The sequence below is a fragment of the Tricharina praecox genome (assembly GCF_024521635.1).
Source record: "Tricharina praecox strain CBS 144465 chromosome Unknown BZA05scaffold_37, whole genome shotgun sequence".
NCBI lineage: Eukaryota > Fungi > Ascomycota > Pezizomycetes > Pezizales > Pyronemataceae > Tricharina > Tricharina praecox.
Genome location: NW_026250439.1, coordinates 109945 through 133250, shown reverse-complemented (window position 1 = coordinate 133250; position 23306 = coordinate 109945). Strand labels below are relative to the sequence as shown.

The 23306-nt window shown below is 54.2% G+C and overlaps 5 protein-coding genes across 5 annotated transcripts; 4 read left to right on the top strand and 1 right to left on the bottom strand.

Annotated features, from left to right (window-relative positions):
* The first annotated feature begins 1151 nt into the window (after nt 1–1151).
* On the top strand, nt 1152–2186 carry BZA05DRAFT_411804 (uncharacterized protein). The gene is made up of 4 exons (XM_051485039.1): nt 1152–1429; nt 1483–1642; nt 1722–1946; nt 2005–2186. Exons 1-4 carry the CDS (start codon nt 1177–1179, stop codon nt 2033–2035), a joined length of 669 nt encoding a protein of 222 aa, XP_051335249.1. The 5' UTR covers nt 1152–1176; the 3' UTR covers nt 2036–2186.
* A 6072-nt stretch (nt 2187–8258) lies between these two features.
* Nucleotides 8259–9583, top strand: BZA05DRAFT_411802 (uncharacterized protein). Its single transcript, XM_051485038.1, has 2 exons — nt 8259–8400; nt 8475–9583. The coding sequence occupies exons 1-2, from the start codon at nt 8346–8348 to the stop codon at nt 9365–9367; spliced, it is 948 nt and encodes a 315-aa protein (XP_051335248.1). The 5' UTR covers nt 8259–8345; the 3' UTR covers nt 9368–9583.
* A 1857-nt stretch (nt 9584–11440) lies between these two features.
* On the top strand, nt 11441–13134 carry BZA05DRAFT_422408 (uncharacterized protein; the record flags this gene model as incomplete). Its single annotated transcript, XM_051485788.1, has 4 exons — nt 11441–11509; nt 11977–11988; nt 12207–12275; nt 12772–13134. The coding sequence occupies 4 exons, from the start codon at nt 11441–11443 to the stop codon at nt 13132–13134; spliced, it is 513 nt and encodes a 170-aa protein (XP_051335247.1).
* Nucleotides 13135–14099: 965 nt separating this feature from the next.
* On the bottom strand, nt 14100–14600 carry BZA05DRAFT_422407 (uncharacterized protein; the record flags this gene model as incomplete). The annotated part of the gene is made up of 3 exons (XM_051485787.1): nt 14100–14339; nt 14402–14505; nt 14579–14600. The coding sequence occupies 3 exons, from the start codon at nt 14598–14600 to the stop codon at nt 14100–14102; spliced, it is 366 nt and encodes a 121-aa protein (XP_051335246.1).
* Nucleotides 14601–19358: 4758 nt separating this feature from the next.
* BZA05DRAFT_449025 (uncharacterized protein) lies at nt 19359–21287 on the top strand (the record flags this gene model as incomplete). The annotated part of the gene is made up of 3 exons (XM_051487312.1): nt 19359–20660; nt 20714–20895; nt 20978–21287. The coding sequence occupies 3 exons, from the start codon at nt 19359–19361 to the stop codon at nt 21285–21287; spliced, it is 1794 nt and encodes a 597-aa protein (XP_051335245.1).
* Nucleotides 21288–23306: the final 2019 nt, after the last annotated feature.

Genomic DNA, 23306 nt, shown 5'->3' with positions numbered 1-23306 from the left:
CCGAAAGCGGGGAAGTGAAGCGAGCTAACGGGCGCTGGCCGAAGTTCGAACCCTGAGCCCTACATAAGGGAGAGTACCTATGAAACGACACCACACCGACCGGGGAAAAAATCTTGGGTTCAACGGAAAGGATCGATGCAGATGCGTGTGTAAGAATCCGCACCAACGCCTCCCTTTCAGTGTGCGAGCGGTTGAAGTGGAAGGAAAATCGAATTTCTGTGGATGAGCCACACTCCGGCCTGGTTCCACGAACCGCAAATAGGAATCCAATGAGGAATCGTATTACCTCATAGTGGTAAGGAGGACGAGTCCACCTCGCAACGCACGAATCGTTTCCGCAGGGTGGTGCGTCGCGGAGATCCCCGCTATTCTACCAGTAGCGCGATCGCGGATTAATATTCGCGGGGCGTCCGAAGCCGGGATGAGGGATGAGGGTGTAGGTGTCTGCAGCGTAGCGGCTACTTTATCTGCACTTCACGTCTCACGGAGTTTCCATCTAAATACACGGACAAAAAGTGGACCGTAGGGAATACGGTAGGGAGTTTGCAGACATCGTCATTGGCACGCTTCCTCTCCCAATCAAGGCCGCACCATGAATCCGTAAAGATTCCATCAGGATTCAGCTCACACAGGCCAACAAGAAGTCTTGGTGCTGGTGCGGACGAGTCACGACAAGGCGCGCATTGCCCTATCGTCCCGTACCCATGTCTTCCATCTTCCCTCCAATGTCGATTCATCCCAGAATATGCACCAAGCCTTCAATTGGCCCTAGGAAGTCACCGGCGAATTAATTCCAAATCATCGGAGACGCCCGTGGAACATTCCTCCTTAATTCCTTCGTGCTGCTCTGTCGACGTTAGGTTCCTCAACCCCCGCGATTCGCTAACCTACCGAGCAACGGAAATCTGCAGTAACACAAACGTCGCACACGAAAGAGGGCTGGGAAATGGGATCGTTGCGTCGTTCGACGGCGTGGCTCAGCCGCATGCGGAGGATACGAGGAGGAGACCTCGCGTGATGTGCACTCTTGAACACGAACGCCCGTTCGGATGTGCCGACGATTCTTTCGGGCCAGGCGGCGGTGGCCTGGCCAGTGACCATATAACGTTCCCCTCCATCCTCTCCCCCTCCGTTCATCATCCTCACCTACACGGCAAACTCGGACACTCCAACAGGATGCAGTTCACCCTCATCTCCACTCTGTTCCTCTTCGCCGCCAGCGCCAGCGCAGCCGTCAACGGCCCGTGCTCCGTCTCCGGCACACCCGGCGTCTGCCTGTCGACCGCCGCGTGCTCCAGCGGCGGCGGAAAGTCCACCGCGGGCTTCTGCCCCAACGATCCTGTCGGCATCCAGTGCTGCACCAAGACGTCCTGCGGATCCGGCGGGAACTGTCGCTGGACCAGCCAGTGCACTGGCACGCCCGTGTCCAGTACGCGCTTTCTCCCTCTTCCCCCACAGAGATGCCTGCTGACGTATAGAAAGACCTGTGTCCTGGCCCCGCAGACTTTAAGTGCTGCCAGCCGTCCGGCGGAAACCCAACGATCCCCACTTCTAACTGCAAATCCCATGTCGTAACGAACGGCTACAAAATCCTGAACCAGTTTCCGGGGAAGGTGCACACTGTGTGGTGCTACGCCAACAAGTCCGTCCCTTCTTTCCCTCCTTCCCTCTGCCCCCTGCCCCCTTATCAATGGTAAGCTAACAGTCCCCATCGATCCTAGGCCCGGCGACCACGGTCTCGGCCTCGCCCTCGACCTTATGGTCCCCAACCGCAGTGCAATTGGCCAAACCATCGCCGAGTGGACGATGAACAACCACTCAAGTCTGAAGGTGAAATACATCATCTGGGGCCAGAAGATCTGGAACCGCGAGGTCGATGTCAACCCCAAGGCGTGGGCTAGCTGGCGGTCTATGGAGGATCGGGGGTCCGATACGGCTAATCACTGGTGGGTTTCTTCCTGATAGTGGGAGTGAAAGGATGAATGCTGATCCAGGAGTGAATAGGGATCATCCGCATGTTTCGTTCTTTGCATAGCGGAGATGTTTGGTTCTGCGTAGGTACGAGAAGAGAACCGGGCGCGCGGCTGGCGATAGTAGCCTGCTGCTTGTTCGGGAGAGGGAGACGCGGGAGAATGCGATTTTTACATGTAACTGTCACGAGAGAGAATGAATCACGTATTTCGGCGACGAGTCAATGATATCATACATTCACAGACCGTTGTATGTAGGATCTCAGGATCTTGTGTTCCCGCTACGGTAGGTAGATCCTTCTCTCCCTCCAAACAATCCCGCCCGAGCTGGTCTTCCCCGCCAGCAGTTCCCCGCCAGCTGGCACCACGACACAAAACCCCCCACTCCTTCGCCCCCCACCACACACGGCATCGCCCCATGGAAATTATACTGCCCCACCCTCAGCAGTGTTCGATCGAGATGCTCCGGTCTTCAGTCTTCAGTCTTCACTGATGGATTCCGTACCCTGGGGCGCACCCGGTTCCCCACATCCTCACTTCCCCAGACGGCGATAAAGCTTGCAGCTATTCCGGCTCAACAATCCACTGAGGGAGTGCAGGCACAGTTCAGGCCAGAATAAAATGGATCCCCTCTTCGCCGATGTAGCCGCCCGGGGTGCACCGCACTTCCCCGCTTCCTCTGACGGCGATATAGTCGGTGCCTCGCCGCCCCTAGGTTGTAGGCTGTCGGACCATAAAACGGACTAAACAGCCTCTTCGCGAGTGCAGCCACCAGTGTACACACGTCCAGTTCCACCCCACTGCACTGTCTCCGACCGGCGACCGCAGGCCGCTGGCCGCGAGCTCGAATCGATGTGGGTTCCCTATTGCACAAAACGATTCATTAAGCACCGCCGTAGCCTGTATGATGTATCCGCAGCGCACACACAATAGGACGTTTTCGACTGCCGGTTCGGCGCCGGCCTCTGGCTCCCGCCCGTGTGTATCTGGGGCGCACACACAATATGACGCGCTTGCTTGCCGGTTCGGCTGCAGCGCTCGCCTGTGTGTACGTACGTACGCGGTGGAGGCGGTGGAAGTGGTTGAAGCGGTGGGGGGCGGTCTCCCATTTGCAGACAAACAGACACGAAACAAAAATATCTAACCGGCGGAAACTGCGGATGGAAGCTCGGGCCGGATGGGTGGGTGGGTTTGGTGATCTGCGAGCGGTCGATAGGTAGGGTGCGATAATTGATGCATTTCGAAGAATGCCCTCCCTGATGAGGAGACTGGGCGATTAATTGTAGATATCCGCACGGCTGCCGCAACGTGCACGGCGAATTTGAGATATTTGTGCGGCTGTTGCAACTGGCAACGTGCAGGAAGGTTTGTAGATTTTTGTGGGCACTGGACAATAAAGCTTGTGCGTTCGCAGACTAGCCTCGAGCCGGGCCGTGATAAGTAGTATTGAAGTCAGGATTGGGCCCTCGATAGGTTAAAACGCTAAGAACCTCCATACGTTACTCCGCCAGGGCCCAAAACATAGTCAATTTGTGAGCGATGTGATGTGGTCCCTCTGTGCCGCCGTCTCGACCGTAATAAAGCGGTTTTCTTATCACAAGGCTCGAAGTCTCTGCACCGACCGGAGGCCGCTGGCCGCTGGCCGCGAGCTCGATGTGGGTGGGTTCCCTATTGCGCATGAAGATTCGTTAGGCACCGCCGTAGCTTGTATCTGGAGCGCACGCACAATAGGACGTTTTCGACTGCCGGTTCGGCGCCGGCCTCTGGCTCCCGCCCGTGTGTGTACGTACGTACGTGGTGGAAGTGGAGGCGGTTTCCCATTTGCCGACAAACAGACACGAAACAAAAATATCTACCCGGAGGAAACCGCGATGGTAGCTCGGGCCGGATGGGTGCATGGGTTTGGCGATCCGGATTCCGCGGGCGGTCGACCGGTGGAGTGCGGCGCACCGTGCGATAATTGATACATTTCGAAGAATGGTCTACCCGACGTGGAGGCAGGGCGATTAATTGTAGATATCCGCCAGGCTGTGGCCACGTCCAGGGCAATTATTGTAGATATCCGCACGGCTGTGGCAGCGCGCACGGCGAATTTTAGATATTCGTGCGGCTGTTGCAACTTGCAATGCGCACGGCAATTTGAGGTTGTTGTGGGCACTGGGCAATAAAGCTTGTGCGTTAGCAGGGCAAACTCGAGGTGACTGAGCGGCGAGCGCTGGAAGAGACGCCGAGAGCCATGAGACGTTGGCATCGTTAGCCACCGAGAACATTTGGCAACGTGCAGGACGGTTTGTAGATTGTTGTGGGCACCGGGCAATAAAGCTTGTGCGTTCGTAGGCTAGCCTCGAGGTGGTTGAACGGCGAGCGCTGGAAGAGACGACAAGAGCCATGAGGCGTAATCCTTAGCCGCTCGAGAGACAGAAGTGATGTTGTCCAGAATATGATGCCTACTGGCTTGCTCCATGCCATACCGTTCAAAAGTGGGTTCGGCCGCGCTCGGGGCCGATATTTACAGTTGGCCGGCAGCCTCTGAGGAAATCATCCGAGAGGACCCTATTAGTCGTACTGCCCAGGGCCAATGCAGCTAAAGCTGCCGGGCCACGATAAGTAGTATTGACGTCCGGACTCTGGATTGGGCCCTCGGTAGGTTAAAACGCTAAGAACCTCCATACGGTACTCCTCCAAGGGCCCAAAACAAGGTCAATTTGTAGTCGATGCGATGTGGTCTCTCTGCGCCGTCTTCGTGACCGGGATAAGCCGGTTTTGCAATCACGAGGCTCAACGTTTCTGCACTGTCCGTGCCGCTGTAGCCAGCCAGCCGGGCGCATTTTATTCTATTCTTGAATTCAACTTGGTCCGCGTGTGATCCGGGGCCGAGGCGGGCCCATAACGTGATATCTTCCATCAGCTGATCGACGAGATTTCTGCACGGCTGTGGCTTGTAACTTGTTGCTCTGAGTCTCTAGTCGATAAATTCTTGATCCGTACTGAGTATCATCCGGCGGAGGGGAGAGTGTGCGAGAGATGCATACAAGCTGGACCGGGGTTCGCCATTGGTATGCAGCGCCGGCCAGCACTTTCGGGGCGGTTGATCGAGGGCAGTGCATATCCGTGTGTAGGAGACGGCGTGGGGAATAGAAGAGTATACCTGAGCCGTAGCAACCGAAAACCCGCGGGCGATGCTGATGTGAGTCTGTGGCTCTGTAGTCGATAGCAATTATTGATTCCTACTGTGTATCATCTGGCGGAGGGGAGAGCGAGCGAGAGATGCATACGAGCTGGGCCAGGGTTAACCGTTGGTATGCAGCGCCGACCAGCACTTCTGGGACGGTTGATCGAGGACAGTACATATCCGTGTGTAGGAGACGGCGTGGGAATAGCGTTATATTCCAGAGCGTTGGCAACAGAAAGCCCGCGGGCGATGCTGATGCCGATCGACGCCAGCCTCGACTACGCAACCCGGGGAGGGGAGTGGACTACTGGTGTCTGTAGTTCGTGGCCAGTCAAGAAAGTCGCGCCAGATGAAAGGTTGTCGTATAATCGTTGAGAGAATTTGATGATTAGTCCTCCGGCGCACGTACTTGGTAGCGGGCGGCGCCGACGGCAGTGACGTGTGTTGACGGTAGTCAGCCTCCTGTCGCAAAAGGGACAGGGGCATGGAATAGGATAGGTAAATCTTCCGCTTTGTGGTGTCTTTCCCGCGCAGGGGCTGCTGGTCACAGTGTAGTGTTTTGATGTGGTATCCATCTGCAGTGCCGGCCTTGCCATTGTCCGCCGCGATAGGTACCTCTTCTCTGAACTGCCCCACTGGAACTTTAAAACGGTTGGGGAATCGGGAGAGCCTCGGACATCGTCTCTGTCGGACGACAGGCAAGCTCCTACTGGAAGACTGGAAGACTCGGGAAATTAATGAGTACAGTTGCTCCGACCGGAATACTCCAGGAATAAATGCGTACGGTCGCTCAGCCGCTCCAAAGAGTCCACACCAGGATGGTGGCAAGAAAAAGGAAGCTACCGGAGGAAATTTTCCATAGCCGTCAGGACATCATCCTTCGCCTGCACCGGCTGCACCCATGAAGTTCGGCTCTAGTGCAGGGAACATCGACACAGAACGGCAATAGATTATTACGTCGGGGACGTGAATAAGACTGTTTTCGCGAGGGATTCGAAGAACGTAGGTCGCACCTGTGGCCTGCTTGCTGTGGGCGCTGGCCGCGAGTGACCGGGGAAAGGACAAAAAGAAACTATCTCCCCGGCAGACGTCCCTCAATATCCCCGCCCAACTCCGAATAATCTGGCGCGATAAGGATTTTGCGTAAGGTCCTTCGGAGCATGTAGATTCCGCGCAATTAAACAGGAATCTTGAAGGATTCAAAGATGGTAGGGTCACGCCCGCTTGCTGTAGGCGCTGGCCGCGAGTGACCGAGGAAACGGAAAGACTTTATTCCCCCCGGGGCCCGGGCAGGCCTCCCTCATAATTCCAGCGAAATCCGAATAAGTTGAAGATGGTCGGTCCTTCGGAAGTATTCGTTGTAGGCCGCCTCGTCGAATCTACCACACGTCGAGAATTGATTGAGATCCCTGCTCCCGAATATCGGACGAGAGAGAGTCCTTCGGAGCTTGTAGATGCAGTGGAAACTCAGGAGAGAATTTAGTGATTTTGGAAGGAGGCCCGGTCGAGAGAGCGAGTGTAGTTTAGAGCTAGGCGACTCCTGCGGAATCGAAGGGTGCCAAGAATGTTTCGCTTGGAGCGGAAAGAAAGTAGTACCTTCGACGGTCACTACGGATTGGAACGGGACCAGGAAAGTCCTGCCGGAAGGGGGAGTGTTGGCTGGTTCTTGGCGGGAGACAGGAAAGACTGGCAGAGGGCCAGTAGGCCAGCGAATTAACTGGTATAGTGTTGGGCAATCACTATGGATTCGAAGGGGACTCGGAAAGCCATGCCGGCAGGGTAAGTGTTGGCTGGTTCTTCGCGGGATACAGGAAAGACCGGCAGAGGGCCAGCAGGCCAGCGAATAAGTTGATATAATGTTGAAGTTCAAGAAAGCCGCGCCAGAGTAGGGCTGTGGAAGATGAAGATGCCTGAGTGGTATGGCCCTGCCCCCCACCCCATGGAGTGAATGAGGGGAGAGCACTGCTGAGGAGGGAAAGTGTTGTCTTGCCAGTCGGAAGGGTATTTGGTGAGAGAGACAAGCAGGACGGGAATGGTGTCAATATATATTGGCGCGGTATACTGCTTCTTTCACGTTCGACTGATGGAACACGGCAAGGTTCGGTAATGAGGCGGAACAAACGGACGAGCAGTCAATCGAATATCCCCTCACTCGATCGAGTACCTAGGCCGTAATGCATCTCCATGTGCCCGGACATTTTCCCTTTTGCAACCTTCATCGCCTCTACCGGTTGCACGACGAGACCACGAGACCACCTCCGATATTTCGCTGGCAAATAAAGACATTATGTCGTCGGGGCGAGAATCGCTCCTCGAGGGCTAATTAACCTTTCTTTGTGGTTTCCCAAGGTGGATTTTGAATAGGGGCGCTCCGTGGGAGAACAAAGGAAGTCAAAGCACACGAGCCTGGATATTCTAAACGTGATATCACTGCAAGAGGCAAGAGTGGAAACCTACCACAACTTCTCTTTTCAATCGCAGGTAGTTGTGGCGAGAAATCGCGATTGCAAGCATCGGAGCGATCATGCTGTGAGGACGTGGGCAGATGTTGCGATTGTTTTTTTTTTGTTTAACCATCATTGTATTCGACTTTAGTAGATCATGGCAGATTACATAGCCTTTTCCACCATGGCTGGGGCCGCTGGCCAGCCGCGAGCTTGATACTGGTTCCCTATTGCTCTCCGCTCAAGCATCCCCTGAACCCCCGCACAGCCATGCCCGCTCAATCCTCCTCGCGCAGCCCTCCTAGCGCAATCATTCCCGCTCAATCCTCCATGAATAATCCTCTCCACTCAACCCGACAAACAGAAAGAAATACAGAAAGACAGACAACACCAAAAAAAGAAAAGAGTGAATGACTGGATGAAGGTACCAGTCCGGTTCTCGGCCCGTCCAGCGTTCTGTGAGCTCCACTAAGAAGTCTAGCTACTCATCCTGTCGCCCATGTTTGTCTCCTCGTTCGTCCGGCAGGCCATACAATGGAAGAAGCGCTGACTATGCATGCGATCAGCAGGGATGTTGCAGCTGCCAAGCTATGACGAACGTCACACAGAGCCTGGCAGGGGTCCCAGACAACACGCCAACCTAAACGCGACGCGCGAAACGTCGACCCCACTCCCGACCGTACTCCAACCACTCGTCCACGACACTCACTACCACCGACCAGCGAAAACTGTTCCTCTGCACCTTCTCACTCGCCGCCAATGTCCGCACCGCAAGAGGACGCCGCTACAGTCCTCGAAAACTTCGTCAGCGATGGTTCTTCACCCTCGCGTGCACGTGCTCACCCTGCAAACGGCGATGCTAATAAACCTCTGCGCAAACTGCCACAGCCTCCAACTTCCCCGCCGAAGTAATCCACATCTACGAGGAGATCATCGCGCGCGACCGGCTGCTGAACGAGCAGCGCGTGAGCTACCTATCGCGCGACGCGTCGCTACAAAAGCACATCCGGCTGCACGGCTCGCACTCGGAGAATACCAAGGAAGCGCAGTACGTCGAGGCGATCCGGAAAGCGCACCGCCGCGTCCTCGAGCTCCAGGAGGAGAAGATCCACCTCGCCCAGAAGGCGCTCGACCTCATCGATAAGCATAAGCGCAGGCTCGACGGAGGGATCGCGAATCTCGTGCGCGATGGTTCCATGCCAGCCGATGCATTGACCCCCGCCCCGCCGCCAAGTAATCTCCCCGCCGCGAGTCAGCATGTGGGTGGGCGGGGCGCGGGAGGGATAGGGAGGGCGAGTCCCGGGCTCGGAATGTCGAGGTCGTTCGCGCAGGATAGGGGCGGCACGCCGGCTACGCCGGGACTGCAGGCGGGTGGGAATAAGAGGCTGAAGTTGGGACATCAAGGCACACCGTCACTGTCGGCGTTGGCGGGGCGACCGGCGACTCCCGGGATTAAGAACGAGAGCAGTCGCGCTGGTACCCCGTCTGGCCACAGTGGGACGAGAAAGACGGGGCGGAAGAAACCGCCGGTGAAGAAGGTTATCGATGAGGATGGCGATGACGACGATGACGACGAGGATGAGGACGGCGGTGAGGGCGAGGACAAAAAGCTGTACTGTCTCTGCCAGCAGGTCAGCTACGGCAGCATGGTAGGATGCGACGACAAGGAGTGTCCCTACGAATGGTTCCATTGGGGCTGCGTGCACCTCACCGAGGAGCCCAAAGGAAAGTGGTTCTGTCCGAATTGCTCGGCCAAGAGGGAGAAGACGAAGACGAGGTAGCGCTACAACCTACCAATTACTTGCTTCAAGTTTCGGATTGCTTTGGGTTTGCGTTGTATGTCTTATATCCGGGTTTGCGATGGTTTGGAGTTGTTTTCTGCGCTGGGGCCCTTTTTTTTTACTTTTTTTTTTACTTTTTTTTTACCTGTACTTAATGCATTTTTTCTTTTCTTTTCGGGTCTAAATGTATTTACGCACGAATTGAGGCCGCTTGTGGAATTTCCTGAAGCCCACCGAGGGATGAGTTGGAACCCCATGGAACGGTTTCTTCACACTGAGAGTACTCTGCTTAAGTAGCTACCTACATGAGTCACGGGATTGAGCTGGTGCTCAAACCAAACTCTTCCCTCGCAAAAAAAAAAGACTACGATCATGGCGAGTTTCTGGCTACGCGCTTGGGAACGGATGATCTATAATCTCCGCGGGGTGGGTTGAACGGGGGTACTCGAGCTGCGAGCTGGGGATGATGGAGAGGGTCAAGGGGGGAGTTGGGATTGAGCAGGGAGGGCTGAGCGGGGACGTTCAACTCAAGGGAACGGCTGGGTGGCGCAGTGTCCTCCATCGTCCGGTCCGAGCCTGGGATGGACGGTTGCAAAATTTCTCCGTCACGTCCGATCTTGGGACGGACGGTTCGGTCCTCGTCCGACGGTGGAGGACGACCGTCCAGATCACATGATGATACTCTGATCACTCGTCCCAATAGGAGCATAAACTAGCCGTTTGCAGATAGGCGAGTGAGAAACCATGATATCTTTTGTATGGGGATCAACGACCTTTGGCAATTGCTGGTCATGACTTACGGATAGCGACATATGTTACCATGCTCACTCTACACTAACTACTCTTTTGGTGTGGACATACTTAACGCGACTGATGAGGAGGACGTAGAGTAGATAGTGCAGCGCACAAATTGTCTAGTCATGCCGACGCTCTTGCGACGAAAAGAAGTAGTATTATGACTCGCACGCCTGAGGTCCACGCCCGAAATCTCATTTTTCTCAAGGCTTGGCGTCAGACGGCGGCAGGACGGCCGTCGACGGCGGTCCGTCTGGTCCGTCCGCTGAAATAACCTTGGCCGTCATGTCCGAGGCACGGACGGACGGAAGGCACGCCGTCCGTCTTCATCCGGGGCCCAGGACGCACGGACCGGACGATAGAGAACACTGGGGTGGCGAGCCATAAGGAACCAGTATCTATCTCGTATCCAGCGGCCTGTGACCGCCATATAAACCGCCATGCTCTTTAGCACCACGGCCTCATCTCACGATGATCCAACAAAAACCAAAACCAAAGCCTCACCATGGCTCGAACTAAATGGCAAAAACCTTCACTACCCCCGGTCCGGTGGGTGGCTTGGAAACCCCAATAGCTGTACTGCTGTCGAGCTAACTCCGCCGGCCACGCGGGGGTTTTCCGTGCTGGAGATTTGCTACGCGCGCTTCCGAATATGTCGGAGCTCTGCGAAGTGGCACGTTCTGACACTGCGACGAGGCGGCAGTGCAGCAGTGCTACTTACTGCATAGGTACCGCCATATTCGATAGCGAGACCTGCCGAACTACATAGCGACAACTTCGTAGTTCCGGTGAAGCGTACGACTGCGTTGTACATAGGCCCGTTAAAGGCTTAAAGCTCAGACCTGTGAGGTACCGCACTCTCCCTACCCCCGGGCCCCGGGCCTCGGCGCTTGACGCGGGCGGCGGATTCGATGGTCAACGTCCACGGCTATCACGGGTTCATTTCTACTTACAGACCGGCAGAGCATGATCCCCAACACCGTCGCGAGCAAGATCAATGAAACAGGAAGAAAAGTATTGTCTGCCGCCTCCCAAGTGATCGTGCGTGCGGTGGATTGCACTTGCCTGTATCTGGTAATTAGAGCCGAAGACGTGTGCCGCCTAACTACGGTCGGGCGGAATTGGGAGGATACATACAGGCATCGATCGCAGTCCACTCAAGATTCCTTGTGTCCTACGGCCGCGCATTTCCTGAGTTGTTTCGGACGACAACCAGCTTCGACTTCCAGGCATTAAGCGGCTAGTCGATCACCCTAGATGAAGTAGAGGATATCCACCATGATCCCGGCCAACTTTATCTTGACAACAGCCAAGCCGCCGTACACACGTCGGGAACTCGCGTCGCTTGTAAGTTGTCCAACCACCCGGGAGTCGCGACTATCGATGGCGGGCAAAAACATCGGGTTTTATCTCACTGTGTACGTGTAGAGTAGAGTATAGAGGTCGGAAGCACACGCGACGGGCGGGTATGGGTTTGATATCGGAACGATCGAAAGGACTTCGACTTCTGAGACGAGTGATATCTACTCTAATGAGGCAGAGTTCTATGACCACTGACCACTGACCGGCTGTCACTTCCTTTTATGGACGTTGTACTCTACTATTAGGAATCCCCTGCCCAATTTTGTCGTGTATTATGATTTGCCGCACAATACTGCGAGATCCGTATTTGACTCTACAGGTCACAGTAGATGCTCGGCAATGGAATAGTCGAAACACGAGATAAAGCGATTCAATCGTTATCCTTTAGTTGACGTATCATTCGCCGTTGACAACCGCAAATAGTAGTACACTGCCCAAGCGCCTGTCCCTAGGTAATTATCTCTGTACGTATGCCTTTCTTGTCTCCTGGAACAGTGCCACGGTTTGCATGGAGAGGAAGAGCAAAAATGCACCTAGGCAGTCATGGTCTCAGGTAGGCTGAATAAATTATGATGACGATCAAACAAAACTAACACCGCGAGCAATGACAACGACAATTTATCCCGTCCTCCCCAGCGACTGCACTCACAAACATTCTCACACAACTACCGCGCTGGTTTAGCTCCGGCAGTTGCTCGTAGCTGCCGGTGACAAAAGATCTGCTGCTGCTGGTATAAATTGTTTATCTATGGTAGGTACGCAAACAACGAGATAGCTATGCGGGATGCGCGTCGATGCGAGGACTCGGCGCCTGCTTGCTAGGTCGTTCGATATTAGAAGCATCCGTTCATCGTAACTTACCTCTGATGTTTAGTCCACTACATTACTGTCGGAACTACTTGGTTTCATCATCTTGTTCCTCAATATCCCTCTAGATCATGGCAATTCATGTCAAAGTTCGAGAGAGAGAGAGAAGATCAATTTATCGTCACATACGGCCTCTCTAGACTATGGCGATCATAAACACGACATTTTCTAGCTAGCCATATCGCCGTCGGCTAGTTGCTGCGTCGCTATCAGGGTCAATCGCTAATGCAAGTAGTGATGAGATTACAATTTGTCGAGTGATGGAATGTTTAGGGCTCTACCTCGCTGTCTAGCCTGAACCATCTCCGAGACAAGCGCCCTCGCCCTCCCTTTTCCCCTCTCTCCCTCTCTCCTTCCTTCCTTACTTCTTCACTTCATAGCAAGTTCAGCACAACTTCATCCCTTCGCAAGAAATTCTCGACCACTTCTTTCAACAACTTATTACCAAAGACAACGCTGTCACCAAAGAGAATTTTATCACCAATGCGAAAGCTGTCGGTGTCACTACTAAGGACAAGAATACTGTCTCTAATGAAGAGATCTGTGGTCGCCGCTGCCAGGTCCAGCCTTCCACCACCAAGCACACAACCACCGAAAAATCCTACCGTCGCCGCTCCGATTCGGCCACCAGGAGCCGCTCCATCTCCCCTGCACTGCCGCCCAAGACAGCCGAGGTCACCGCCAGCAAGAAGAACGGTGCTCCTTGCAAAGAGCCAGAGAGAATCATCAAGAACATTCTCTAGTTAGGGAATGAAAGATCTTACAAACTTCACTGTTGTCTTCAATGGAATCTGGAGGTGGACGGGCCGAAGGGGGGATTGCAACTTCATAGAGGCATGTGCGGTGATAAGAAATCCGCATCTCTCAGTGAATAGTCTATTTTGCGGCCGGCTGGAGATTCCGCCATGGTACTACTAACTATAGCGAATAGCCGTGTATCACTAATGCAAGAGACGCACTATACTCAATGAACTGTGAAGAAGCAAGAACTTTTGCATTCCAGACGTAGTGCATGCCGACTCCCGAGCCTATTGGCCGTCGCGTTACGTACACTACTAGGACTACTGATACAGTTTACAGTCTTCCTCCATCCATCATCCATGATCCATCATTCATCCGGCTGCCACACCCGGGCGCAAAAAGTACGTATGTTACCCAATGTGTTGTGGCCAGCTCGAGGCTGCGCACGAGACAATAATCCCATCCCACTCCCTTCCTCCCCACGGCCAAAACAAACAAAAAGAAAACAAAAAACCTACCCCCCCCCCCATTCCCACAACTCCTCCAGCACCTCGGTATCTGTATCTGCTCCAGTGATCTCCTCGAGTCTTTCCATGACCCTCGCCTATACATTACGGGACGAGACGGAAGCTGCTCCTCCGGCCCGGTTCTTCAGGAACACTAGAAATCCTCGCCATCACCCACCCACCGGCCACGCACCCACTCACCCACCCACCGGCCGCACAACCCCTAGTTGCGGCCACCGACACCTTCTCCAACCCAACAACAACGTCCGAGTAGGACAAAGGAAATCTCTCAAGAGCCAGGAAAGCGGAATACAATTGAGAGCGAATAATAAAGAGAAGTTGATTTCGTAAATTCGTATAATTCGTAAATTCGTATAATTCGTAAATTCGTATAATTCGTAAATTCGTATAATTCGTAACAGCTGATTTCGCATAGCGACAGTGAAGCGACGTCGGCGGATCTAAGCGGCGCGGCAAGGAGGAGCTGCAGCCGCCTCCTTACCGCCAGTAAGCAGCACGTCCGATAGGCTGCGGCGCAGCCGGTAAGCGCCGTCGACCACGGTGTGCCGGTGGAAATCGAGCAGCAGCTCGGAGTACGTGCGGAGGTAACGCGTCAGCTGCCGTCCGATGGACGGGAATTTCCGGTCGGTGGCGTCGGCGCTTCCCGCGACGGCGTTCTCGACGTCGAAGTCGGCGGTGGGCTGGGGTTGTGTTAGCTGCTGCGAGAAACATGGGGCCTACTATCCGACCTCCGAGTACGTACCTTTGCCCGCGCCGACTGCGAGAGAATCTTATATGCCAGGTTGAGGATCATCACGGCCAGCGTGCAGGCCGAAAGGACTATCTGCACCACATCGCCGACGGGAACTATATTACATTAGAGGCTAAGTTCGCTGGATGGATCGAAGAAACGGTTGCAGTGGGTGGCTCGTATGCATACTTGTAATATTCGGAACGGACATTGTAACGGCAGCAATCTGAGCGGGGATGAAAGAGAGCAAAGCCGGCACTCAGAGTCGATGGTGGCAGGTTAGATTTGATGCTTCGTGAGGCAGCCGAACGGGCCCGGAGGCATGCGCCGTAGGGTTGATGCTTTTTTCCGGGCTTGGAATCGTCTTCCGTATTGTGGTCTTTTGTGGTAGAAGATAGTTGCAACTCTGTCGTAACGTGTGTATGTTTCAAAGTGTATGCTCGTATGCGCGCACCTATACGATGTGAGAAGAGTAGTTGCGTACAGTAGGAAGCAGGCTGCTCACCTTTGACTGCAAATGTGGTTGGGGATATGTATCACTGTGAGGTGGTGATGAAGGCGAGCCCTCGGCGGGAGTGTTGAGCAGGGAGCAGGGAGTTAAGACGGTTTTATGGGTTTGCATAAGTAAATACTTAGGTACCTCCTCAGCAAGGGTTGCCTGGCCTGCGATATTTTGGGTTGTGTCTGTGCGTTGTCGATGTGCCCGTCCTAAGCCAAGAGTTTTTTCGGAGGTGAGCAGGGTGGATGGCCGTGGGGCGATGGCGAGCGGGGCACTGCACCTGGAGAGATACGTGGTGTGGAAATATGGCGGGAGATGGTGTTTGAACGGCTCAAATCGATAGAATTGACGGGGACATGGCCGCGCCACGCATCACCATCGAATCAGAACGCGAGCCTTGCGGTGGATCACTAATGAATGGTATTTGGATACTACACTACTGCTATGATTTTACCCTGCTGATTTTTATTTAGTATATGCTCGGACAAAATGATACATCTCCCATCACCGCCTCTGAACTCTACTTGATCTCATCTGAGGGATGTGGATGGTCCTGATTCGTATAACAGCCATTCCACAGTCCCAAAATGGCGAGAATCGGCTTCAGTGAGTCCAGCCTAGGCAAAGGTCCTCTGGAGGAGTATGATGGAAGAGGAAGAATCCGGGCAAGCCGGCGGAGGGTGGTGTGCTGACCGAACAGTCATCCTCTCTCACAAGCTGCGGAGGAGACTTTGTGTATTGGCCGGACTCTATGAGGTGCCTTGTTGTCCTCAAATACAACGCCGTATGATGGCACTCATGGAGCGTGGGGGCAGTGCTCTTTGAATATATACACTCGTGGCCAAGTGGCACGATGCGGACCAACCCTACCGCCTTGATCATCCCAGCGTGTAGCGACGAGGCACAGCGCGTCGTCTCCCAGAATAACACTGCCGAGTAAGCACCTTAATCTAGGTCGTTCGATCCGTCTGCTGTTGGCTGTGCTCCACCGTCCTCGCTTCGACTATCGGGCCAATTGGAGAAATCAAAAACAGAGAAACAGCAAGCAGAGAACTGGCAAGCAAGCAATGCAGAACCAATGGTGTTTTGACGAGGGGCTCTTCTGCCAATGCCTCTTCCCGCCTCCATATTGGCGAGCAAATCGTTGGGCACCACAGAGGAATAGTGAAAGTGTGGTTAAATTTGTACAGACATATTCGTAATTCTGACAGAGGTGGGGGCTATGTCAACTGTTCAAGAGCAGCACTACACCTTCAAGGTAACACAGAATAAAAGGGTGGGTGTCTTTTATGTTTCATCGTTTTGCATTCGGCCGTATCTCATTATGGCAATGAGATTTAAATGCAAACTTTCATCATGATCTAAAACTCACAGATACATGGTTGGGCAGATCATAAACTCCCTCTCCTGAGATCGAGTGGTGCAGCAACTTCGGGCCGTGGAAATGGCGCTTTCTCTCCACCGCCGCGGAGCTGACAGGAAAGGACACTTGTGTGGTTGCCATAGTCTATTCTGCAAAGTCCGTCTGCGAAAATAATCCGAATGTCTCTCTTTCTCTCTCTCCCCTCTCTGCTGAACACGATACCCAAACCCCGCTCTATTATGATGGCAGACTCGGAGCCGGATAGGTCAAAATCCCATCCACTGCCCCATCCTCACTGCTGAGCAGCCTGAATCCCTGAGGCGTCCGCAACGAGGTTACCACCGAACCTGAGGCGAACTACGAGCAGCGAGTTCTTGACACGTCACTATCTTGCTGCCTACTGGAGTAGTTCGGATTGTTTGGTGCGCACTCGTGCGCAGTGTGCAGTGGGTCAGGTGTTTGCGCCCACAGACGACTAAAACAACAACGCCAACTGCGCATCGTCGTTGGTCCATCCCACAGCAACTTCTACCGAAACCTAGTGTGTTGTCAATCGAGTATGCAACCGAGGGGGGTAGTGCCGATATTCAGTTGTCGTGCGCGCAACCATCTCCTAAGTCCTGCCCTACCTAAGGTCCTACCTTCACCCAGTCCAGCTCCCACACGTGCCCATCTTCCGTCTTGGACGATCCCCTCCCAACAACTCACCAGAGCAAAGTGACGAAGTCTCCACACGTCCACTGCAGTCGCACAGCCCTCGCCCTGCCCTGCCCCTCTCCGCACATATATGTGCTCGGCACAGCCGCCATGCGTCGCACTGCGCCACAATCACGCCCACTCACTCGTACACTGCCATCACTCGCCGGTGTCGGCTGGTGTCCGCTGGTGTCGGCTGGTGTCTTGCGAACCAGTATCTTCCCATGAAGCCCCGCTTCCGTATCGGTCCGTCATGTTTTGAGCCGTAGATGTCGTACTGGGACGTTTCTGTGCCTGAGAAATGGGTATCACGTCTTTTAATCTCGTAGCTGTGCAGTAGGGTGGTAGTTCGGGTGATACCCGGGCTATGCGGAATCGTTACTTGTAGTAGAGAGAAGGGTGAGACACTTGGTGGGCTCGTCTATCGTGGCCCCTGGAGCTGCAAACGCACCAGGGTCGTGCAGCTCTACTTCCAAGTTCCAAACCGCAGGAAAGGGAGGTGCTGTAGGTTCTCCTGCAGAATGTCACGTGGCATGGAAACGAAGTGTGTGGGTGTATTGCCATGATCTAGCTACCTACCTAGGTGCGTTGCATGCAATTAATGATTAAACAAAAAAACAAAAACCTTCACCACCCTTGGTGGGTGGCTTGGAAACATCAGCAATTCCGCCGGTGTTGAGCTGGTAACCAATCCTCTCCCGCTGGATACGCTACCTAGTGCTGTGGCCTTCACCACTACCTCACGAAGGTATTTTTTCCGTGCTACAAAATGCCACGCTCCGCCAACCCAGCGAGCAACGAGTGCGTTTACGTGAATAAATCTTAGCATGATACCGTAGGAGAATCACACGGCACTCTGCCAATCGTGGTGTGGCTAGAGTTAAACAAGATATTAGTCCATTACTAGATACAAAAGAAGAAAAAACCAAATTCCAACTAGCCCCCGTATCCTCCAAACAACGAACCGAAATAAATCCAGAATCCTCCAGCACATGTGAACCTATGATTTCAGCATAGAGTCAGCGATTTCTAATTTACCGTCGAAGGTCAGGGAGAAAGAATGGTAAGTTCTTCCTCACCCTGTACTCCCTCGTGTGCTAGGTAAAATGGAGCGGGTATGTGTAGCCAGAGCTGGAAGGTTCTGCAGCCGGGACGAGGCAAAGGGAAAGGAGTGAAGAGAGTCGAAAGAAAGCAAGAAAAGGGGAAGGTGTGGGCCGAATCCCGAAGACTTTCTCCAGCGTGCCTTCGCATCGTAGTGTCCTGGCAAATTTAAACCATCTCTGTAGCATTGGCAATGCGAGAGCAGGCCGAGCCGCTAGCCGGGCCTTCTCCGAAGTATTGCCAATGCCAGAGCAGGTCGAGCCAGGTGGCGAGGAGCGGGTCGGCAAACCGAAAGAAAGCAACGGTACAGGGAAAAGGGAAAGGGGTAGACCGAGTCCCGAAGACTTTCTCCAGAGTGCATTCGCATCGTGGTGTCCTGACAAACTTCAAGGGGGCAAGGTTTTAATCCATTAATATGCTGCATGCGAGCAAACCACATATCATGCTTAGTGGCATGAGGTTGAGATAGGAATCAGCATCGCTCACTCGTCTGTTTCTAGGTCCCGACTGCGTACTAGGTTGACCGATGGATTGGCGAGTTCCTAAATGGACGTCGAAGAGGCAAAGAGTAGAGTAGGTACATGATGTTCGGTAGAGCCGCTGATTGTCGACGATCTTGAAGTTGCTTGCGCGATGAGGTGATGTCTAGCGTTGAGCGATGTGGCTTCACGTGAGGGGGTGAAGTGGAGGAGGGAGAGAGGAGGGGGGTCGTTTATTTGTCGGCGGGGAAGAGGGGAGGAAAGGGTGAACTCTAGGGGGAGAGCCCAGGCACACGGCCAGGACCACGACGACCACGAAACAACAAAAACAGCAACGCCGAGAACTCGGAAGGGTTTTCCACCATCGCACGAATTTCTTTACACAACTGAGCACGGAAATGGGGAAGGAGGGCGGCTGGTGGCCGGGTGGAGGATTTTCTTTGTCGGGTTTTCGCTTTCTGCTTTGCATACCTGTTTCTGTTTTGCTGTTGGTTGGTGATTTTCGTTTCTGTACCGGCCATAGCCTTAGGGCTCTAAGCTGTATGAAGAATAAATAAATAAATAAATGTGACTTCACGTGGATACGGCTAGACATTGGCTGTCACTCGGCCTCTAGCCCTTGGCTCGGAAACAACGCCCTGGAGTAGCTGATGACCTTTAGCGATAACACCGCTTCACTTCCTCTCCTCCCACCTCTCCTCCCACCTCTCCTCTTCCTCTCTCCCCACACACCACGGCCTCCCAACTCCTGCTTCCACCACCACACATCTTTCTCACCACGCTTCAGTCACTGATAGCTAACCACGACGAACGACGGATAAACCACGCATCATGGAGATGGGTAAACACGGTCCAGACGGCAACGAGAAACAACCGAAAGCTACGCGTTCGCCACTCGCGTCAGTAACTAACAACGTCGCCACACCGAAAACCAAGCCCGCTGCCATTGCCTTACCGAGATTTGGTATGAGATCTGGATCTGACACCCTTCGGTTGAAGAAACGGAGACGCAGCAGCTCTGACGCGAAGGACATAGACACAAACAACCCATCTCCTGAAGGGCCGAGTAGTCGAAGGTTGCGATTGACAAACGATACCCCACTCACTCCTGCCCCAGCCACCGATCTGAATATTTCGACGGAGTTGAAGGGGGGGTCGAAGCAGCTCAGGGAGTTGAAGCAGACCAAGGATTCCAAGGAGTCCAATGAAATTGGATCGAAGGAGACGAAGGACTCCAAGGAGTCGAATGAATCGAACGAGAAGGAGTCCAACGAGACGGCGGATTTGAAGGAGCTCAAGGAGACGATATCACGACTATCCGAGAAGCTGATGGCACGCGGACGCAACCCTAGCACGGGTGTATTGAAGCAGGGTTTCAATACGAAGATTGAAACAGAGAGGCGGCGGTGGTCCGGGGGGATTGTGGGACGCGAACGGAACCGTGACAGGGACGATTTTAAGACGAGGCTCGATGCCTTCAGGGAGAGACTCAACAAGAAGGTTGGGAAGCAGAGGCGGCGATCCGAAGAGGTGGCGCGAGCTCAAAGCAGGCGAAGATTGAGACTAGAGAGGAAGAAGATGTTGTCTCCCAGCACGAGACAAAGCTTGAGCTCGCATGCCAGATTCGTGGATGCAGCGGAGACCGAAACCGTCGACGACCGCAGAAGAGGAAAAAGAGTTACGCCTTCCCCGCTCGCGCTAGTAACCAATGCAGTGGTCGCATTGGGAGCAAAGCCCGCTATCCTCCCACCGAGATCGGGCTTGGGGTCCGGGTCCGACTTCAGTCTGTCGAGGAAACGGCGACGGAGCAGTTCTGACTCCACAGGCTCTCTAGTAGAGCCGGATAATCGACGAGTACGATTTACGAACGATCCAACACTTGTTCCGTTCGCAGCCACGGCTGTGAATAGAGCACGTGTTGAGGATTCGAAGTTCCTGCGAAAGGAGAAGCTGGCGGGACAGGAGAGCGGCCCTGGCACGGATACGTCCAAGGAGAGGCTGGATGCAACGATTGCACGCCAGAGATGGAGGTCGGAGATGACGAAGGACGCTGCAGCGACGAACGTCGAGGAACGCGGCACCAGGACCTCCAAGAAGGTGTATACCTTTGCGGCACCGGATAGCCCGTCCGAGGTACACCAACTCCCCGCCGCCTGCAGATGGCGAGCTCGCCCACTCGCGCGCAGTGGTCTCGAGTACATGCCGCCGTCACCCGCACCCGCACCCGCACCCGCTCGGCGTCCGAAGCCCACACCCTCGTACACGCGGATGGTGACTTCCCGCTCCTACGTCCCGCCGCCCACGCACACCCGGCCAGCGAAAGGTCTCCTCCGGGCCCCAGCAGTCTTCGACTCCGCGCCGGACACCCGTAGCTCTCCGAACCGATTGCAGCGTTTGGATGCGAAATCCCCGCTTCTTACCCTCACGAGGGAGGATTAACGCAGGATCAGGAAGCTGCAGGAGTTGAAGGCGGAGTTTGAACTGACTAGGGCCAGAGGCAGGTCGATCGTCCATAAGGCGGATGTGATTAAGGAGGATTTCTCCCCGAGGTTGAGGGAGGAGATCGAGAGCCTGGAGGTCGGGCCGGATCGGACACAGGGGCTGGGCTTCAACGACGAGAACGATGAGGACAGTGAGGACGACGTGGATGGTGAGGACGATGACGATGACGAGTATGACGAGGACGAAGAGGACGACGGCGACGAAGAGGAGCACAGTGACGACGAGGAGGATGAATGGCCGGGAATAGGGTGGCGGTGATGCATAGCTGGTAATTGGGGAGCTTGAATTTTACGGGTTTTGACAAGGTTAATCCAGTTTTTTTTTTCTTTTGGAGGGGGGGGGCGAGGATAGCCCACATTAAGCGCAGCAGTGTCAGTAAATAATACAAGAGAGAGAAAATCATCCATTTATCGTCGTTTGCAGCATTACTAGACCATATAACCTAAGACTCCCCGAAGAGTAACGATGCCTATGAATGCGCCTTTCTGCACGTAGAGGCATAATGGCCGGTCCCTTTGCATGTTGAACAGCAAGGTGGAGCACGGTCTGGGATATTCGGCAACTCCCCCTCATGCTCCAGCGTCCATTTCTTTCTCATTTCACCCCTTGTCATCCGATTCCTTGGGGGCCGCCCTTTCGGAACACGGGTGAGCGGTGGTTGACATTTTGCCACCACCACCACCACCTCCTCCTCCTCCTCCTCCTCCTCAGATCGCTATGCTTCAATATGCTTGTTTTCCATCTATACCGGTGGCATTGCAGCATTGTATGCTGCGATTCAGTTATGCCGTGGCATGTAAGCAGGCATGAAGGCTATCGGAATCTTCTTGACAGCTTGGATAACTGTCACGGCATGGCCACCTGGAGCACCGGTACCTGAAACTAATCTTTTCTGATGGTGGCCCGCTGGCGGTGTGGCGCAGCATGGCAGCTGAGCGCTTAACAAAACGGACAAAAAAACTAGATTATCCTGCTCATTATATTCGAAAACTGGATTATCCTTGTCAAACCCCATTTTTTTCTGGGTCGTTTGGGGGCCACGGTTAGAGCCACGGTTCGGCACCGGTTATCATTTAATTTACCGCGGCGAAGGGTTCCATTCAAGTTCACTTCCATTGTTAACAGCCCACAGTGGAAATTCGTGATCATTACTATGACACAACCAAACCCTGGACCGGCCTCCCCAGAGCAGGCCCGATCTCCAGTGACGACTCGGTCGCTTGACGCCGCTTCAATAACCGGAAATTTCTGCATCCATACTATTGCTTACCTCGAGCCAACGTTTGGTTATCCTGGAGCAAGAAGACTCCAGACAACCATACATGAAGGAACCATGAAACGTACAAGCAGAAATGGAAATCCAGATTCCAGAGCCTCTGAAACCTCTGCTACCGCTTTGAAAGCAATTTCTCAACCCCTTCCTACGCTCGCATCGCTTGTTTGATCGCATTCCCGAGCTCCCTCCAACACCGCAACGGATCCGGAGAGACCTCCTGCCACATCTACATTCCCAGCACGCCACCGAGATACCCCAGCGGCTCCATAATCCTCCAGCCTCACAGGCTCGAGATACGGTGGTTCCCTCTGTTCTTGTTCTCTTACAGGCCGTCGGCCGCGAGGCGGGGGTGGAGCACATCCTCTCACCGGGCAGAGTGACAACTCTGTCATGGAGTCGCGCCTCACACATCGCCCCAGCAATCCTGTAACTCCTCCAGTATCACTCTCGCGCCCTGCAGATCGACATGGGCGTCGGAGGAAGTCGGGATGGTTATCCGCGTGGAAGCCGCTCAGCTCCTCCGAGGTCGCACAGCAGTCGGTGTGGTCCTGTAGACCGGAGTCGAGGACGAGTTGATCGGTTAGCGTAAGTCGCCATGGCTTCATGGAGTGAGAGGCGACGGGCGGCGTGGACGTCGTTCTCGAGTCGAGCGCATGGTCGCGTTCTCGGAGTGTCCGGGGTATCGTACTTTTTGACTATGGGCTTTTTTTTTGTTGTTCATTCATTGATTGCATGCGACCTATCTAGATCATGGCAATATCATCTACCCGTACATCCCCCCGTTTCCATGCCACTTTCGACTATGGGCGGGGTTGATCTATAGTAGTGGAGGTGGAGTAGCGAGTGATTTGAGACGCGACGTTGGCGAATGAACAAGGTGTGGCTATTAGGCGCGGTAAACATCCCCACGCGATGAGCGATAGCCGATCCCTGCACCTTACCGCATCTGCATGGCCTCGCACTCGTAGAAGGCTGTCGTACAGCATCCTCAAGGCTGAGCA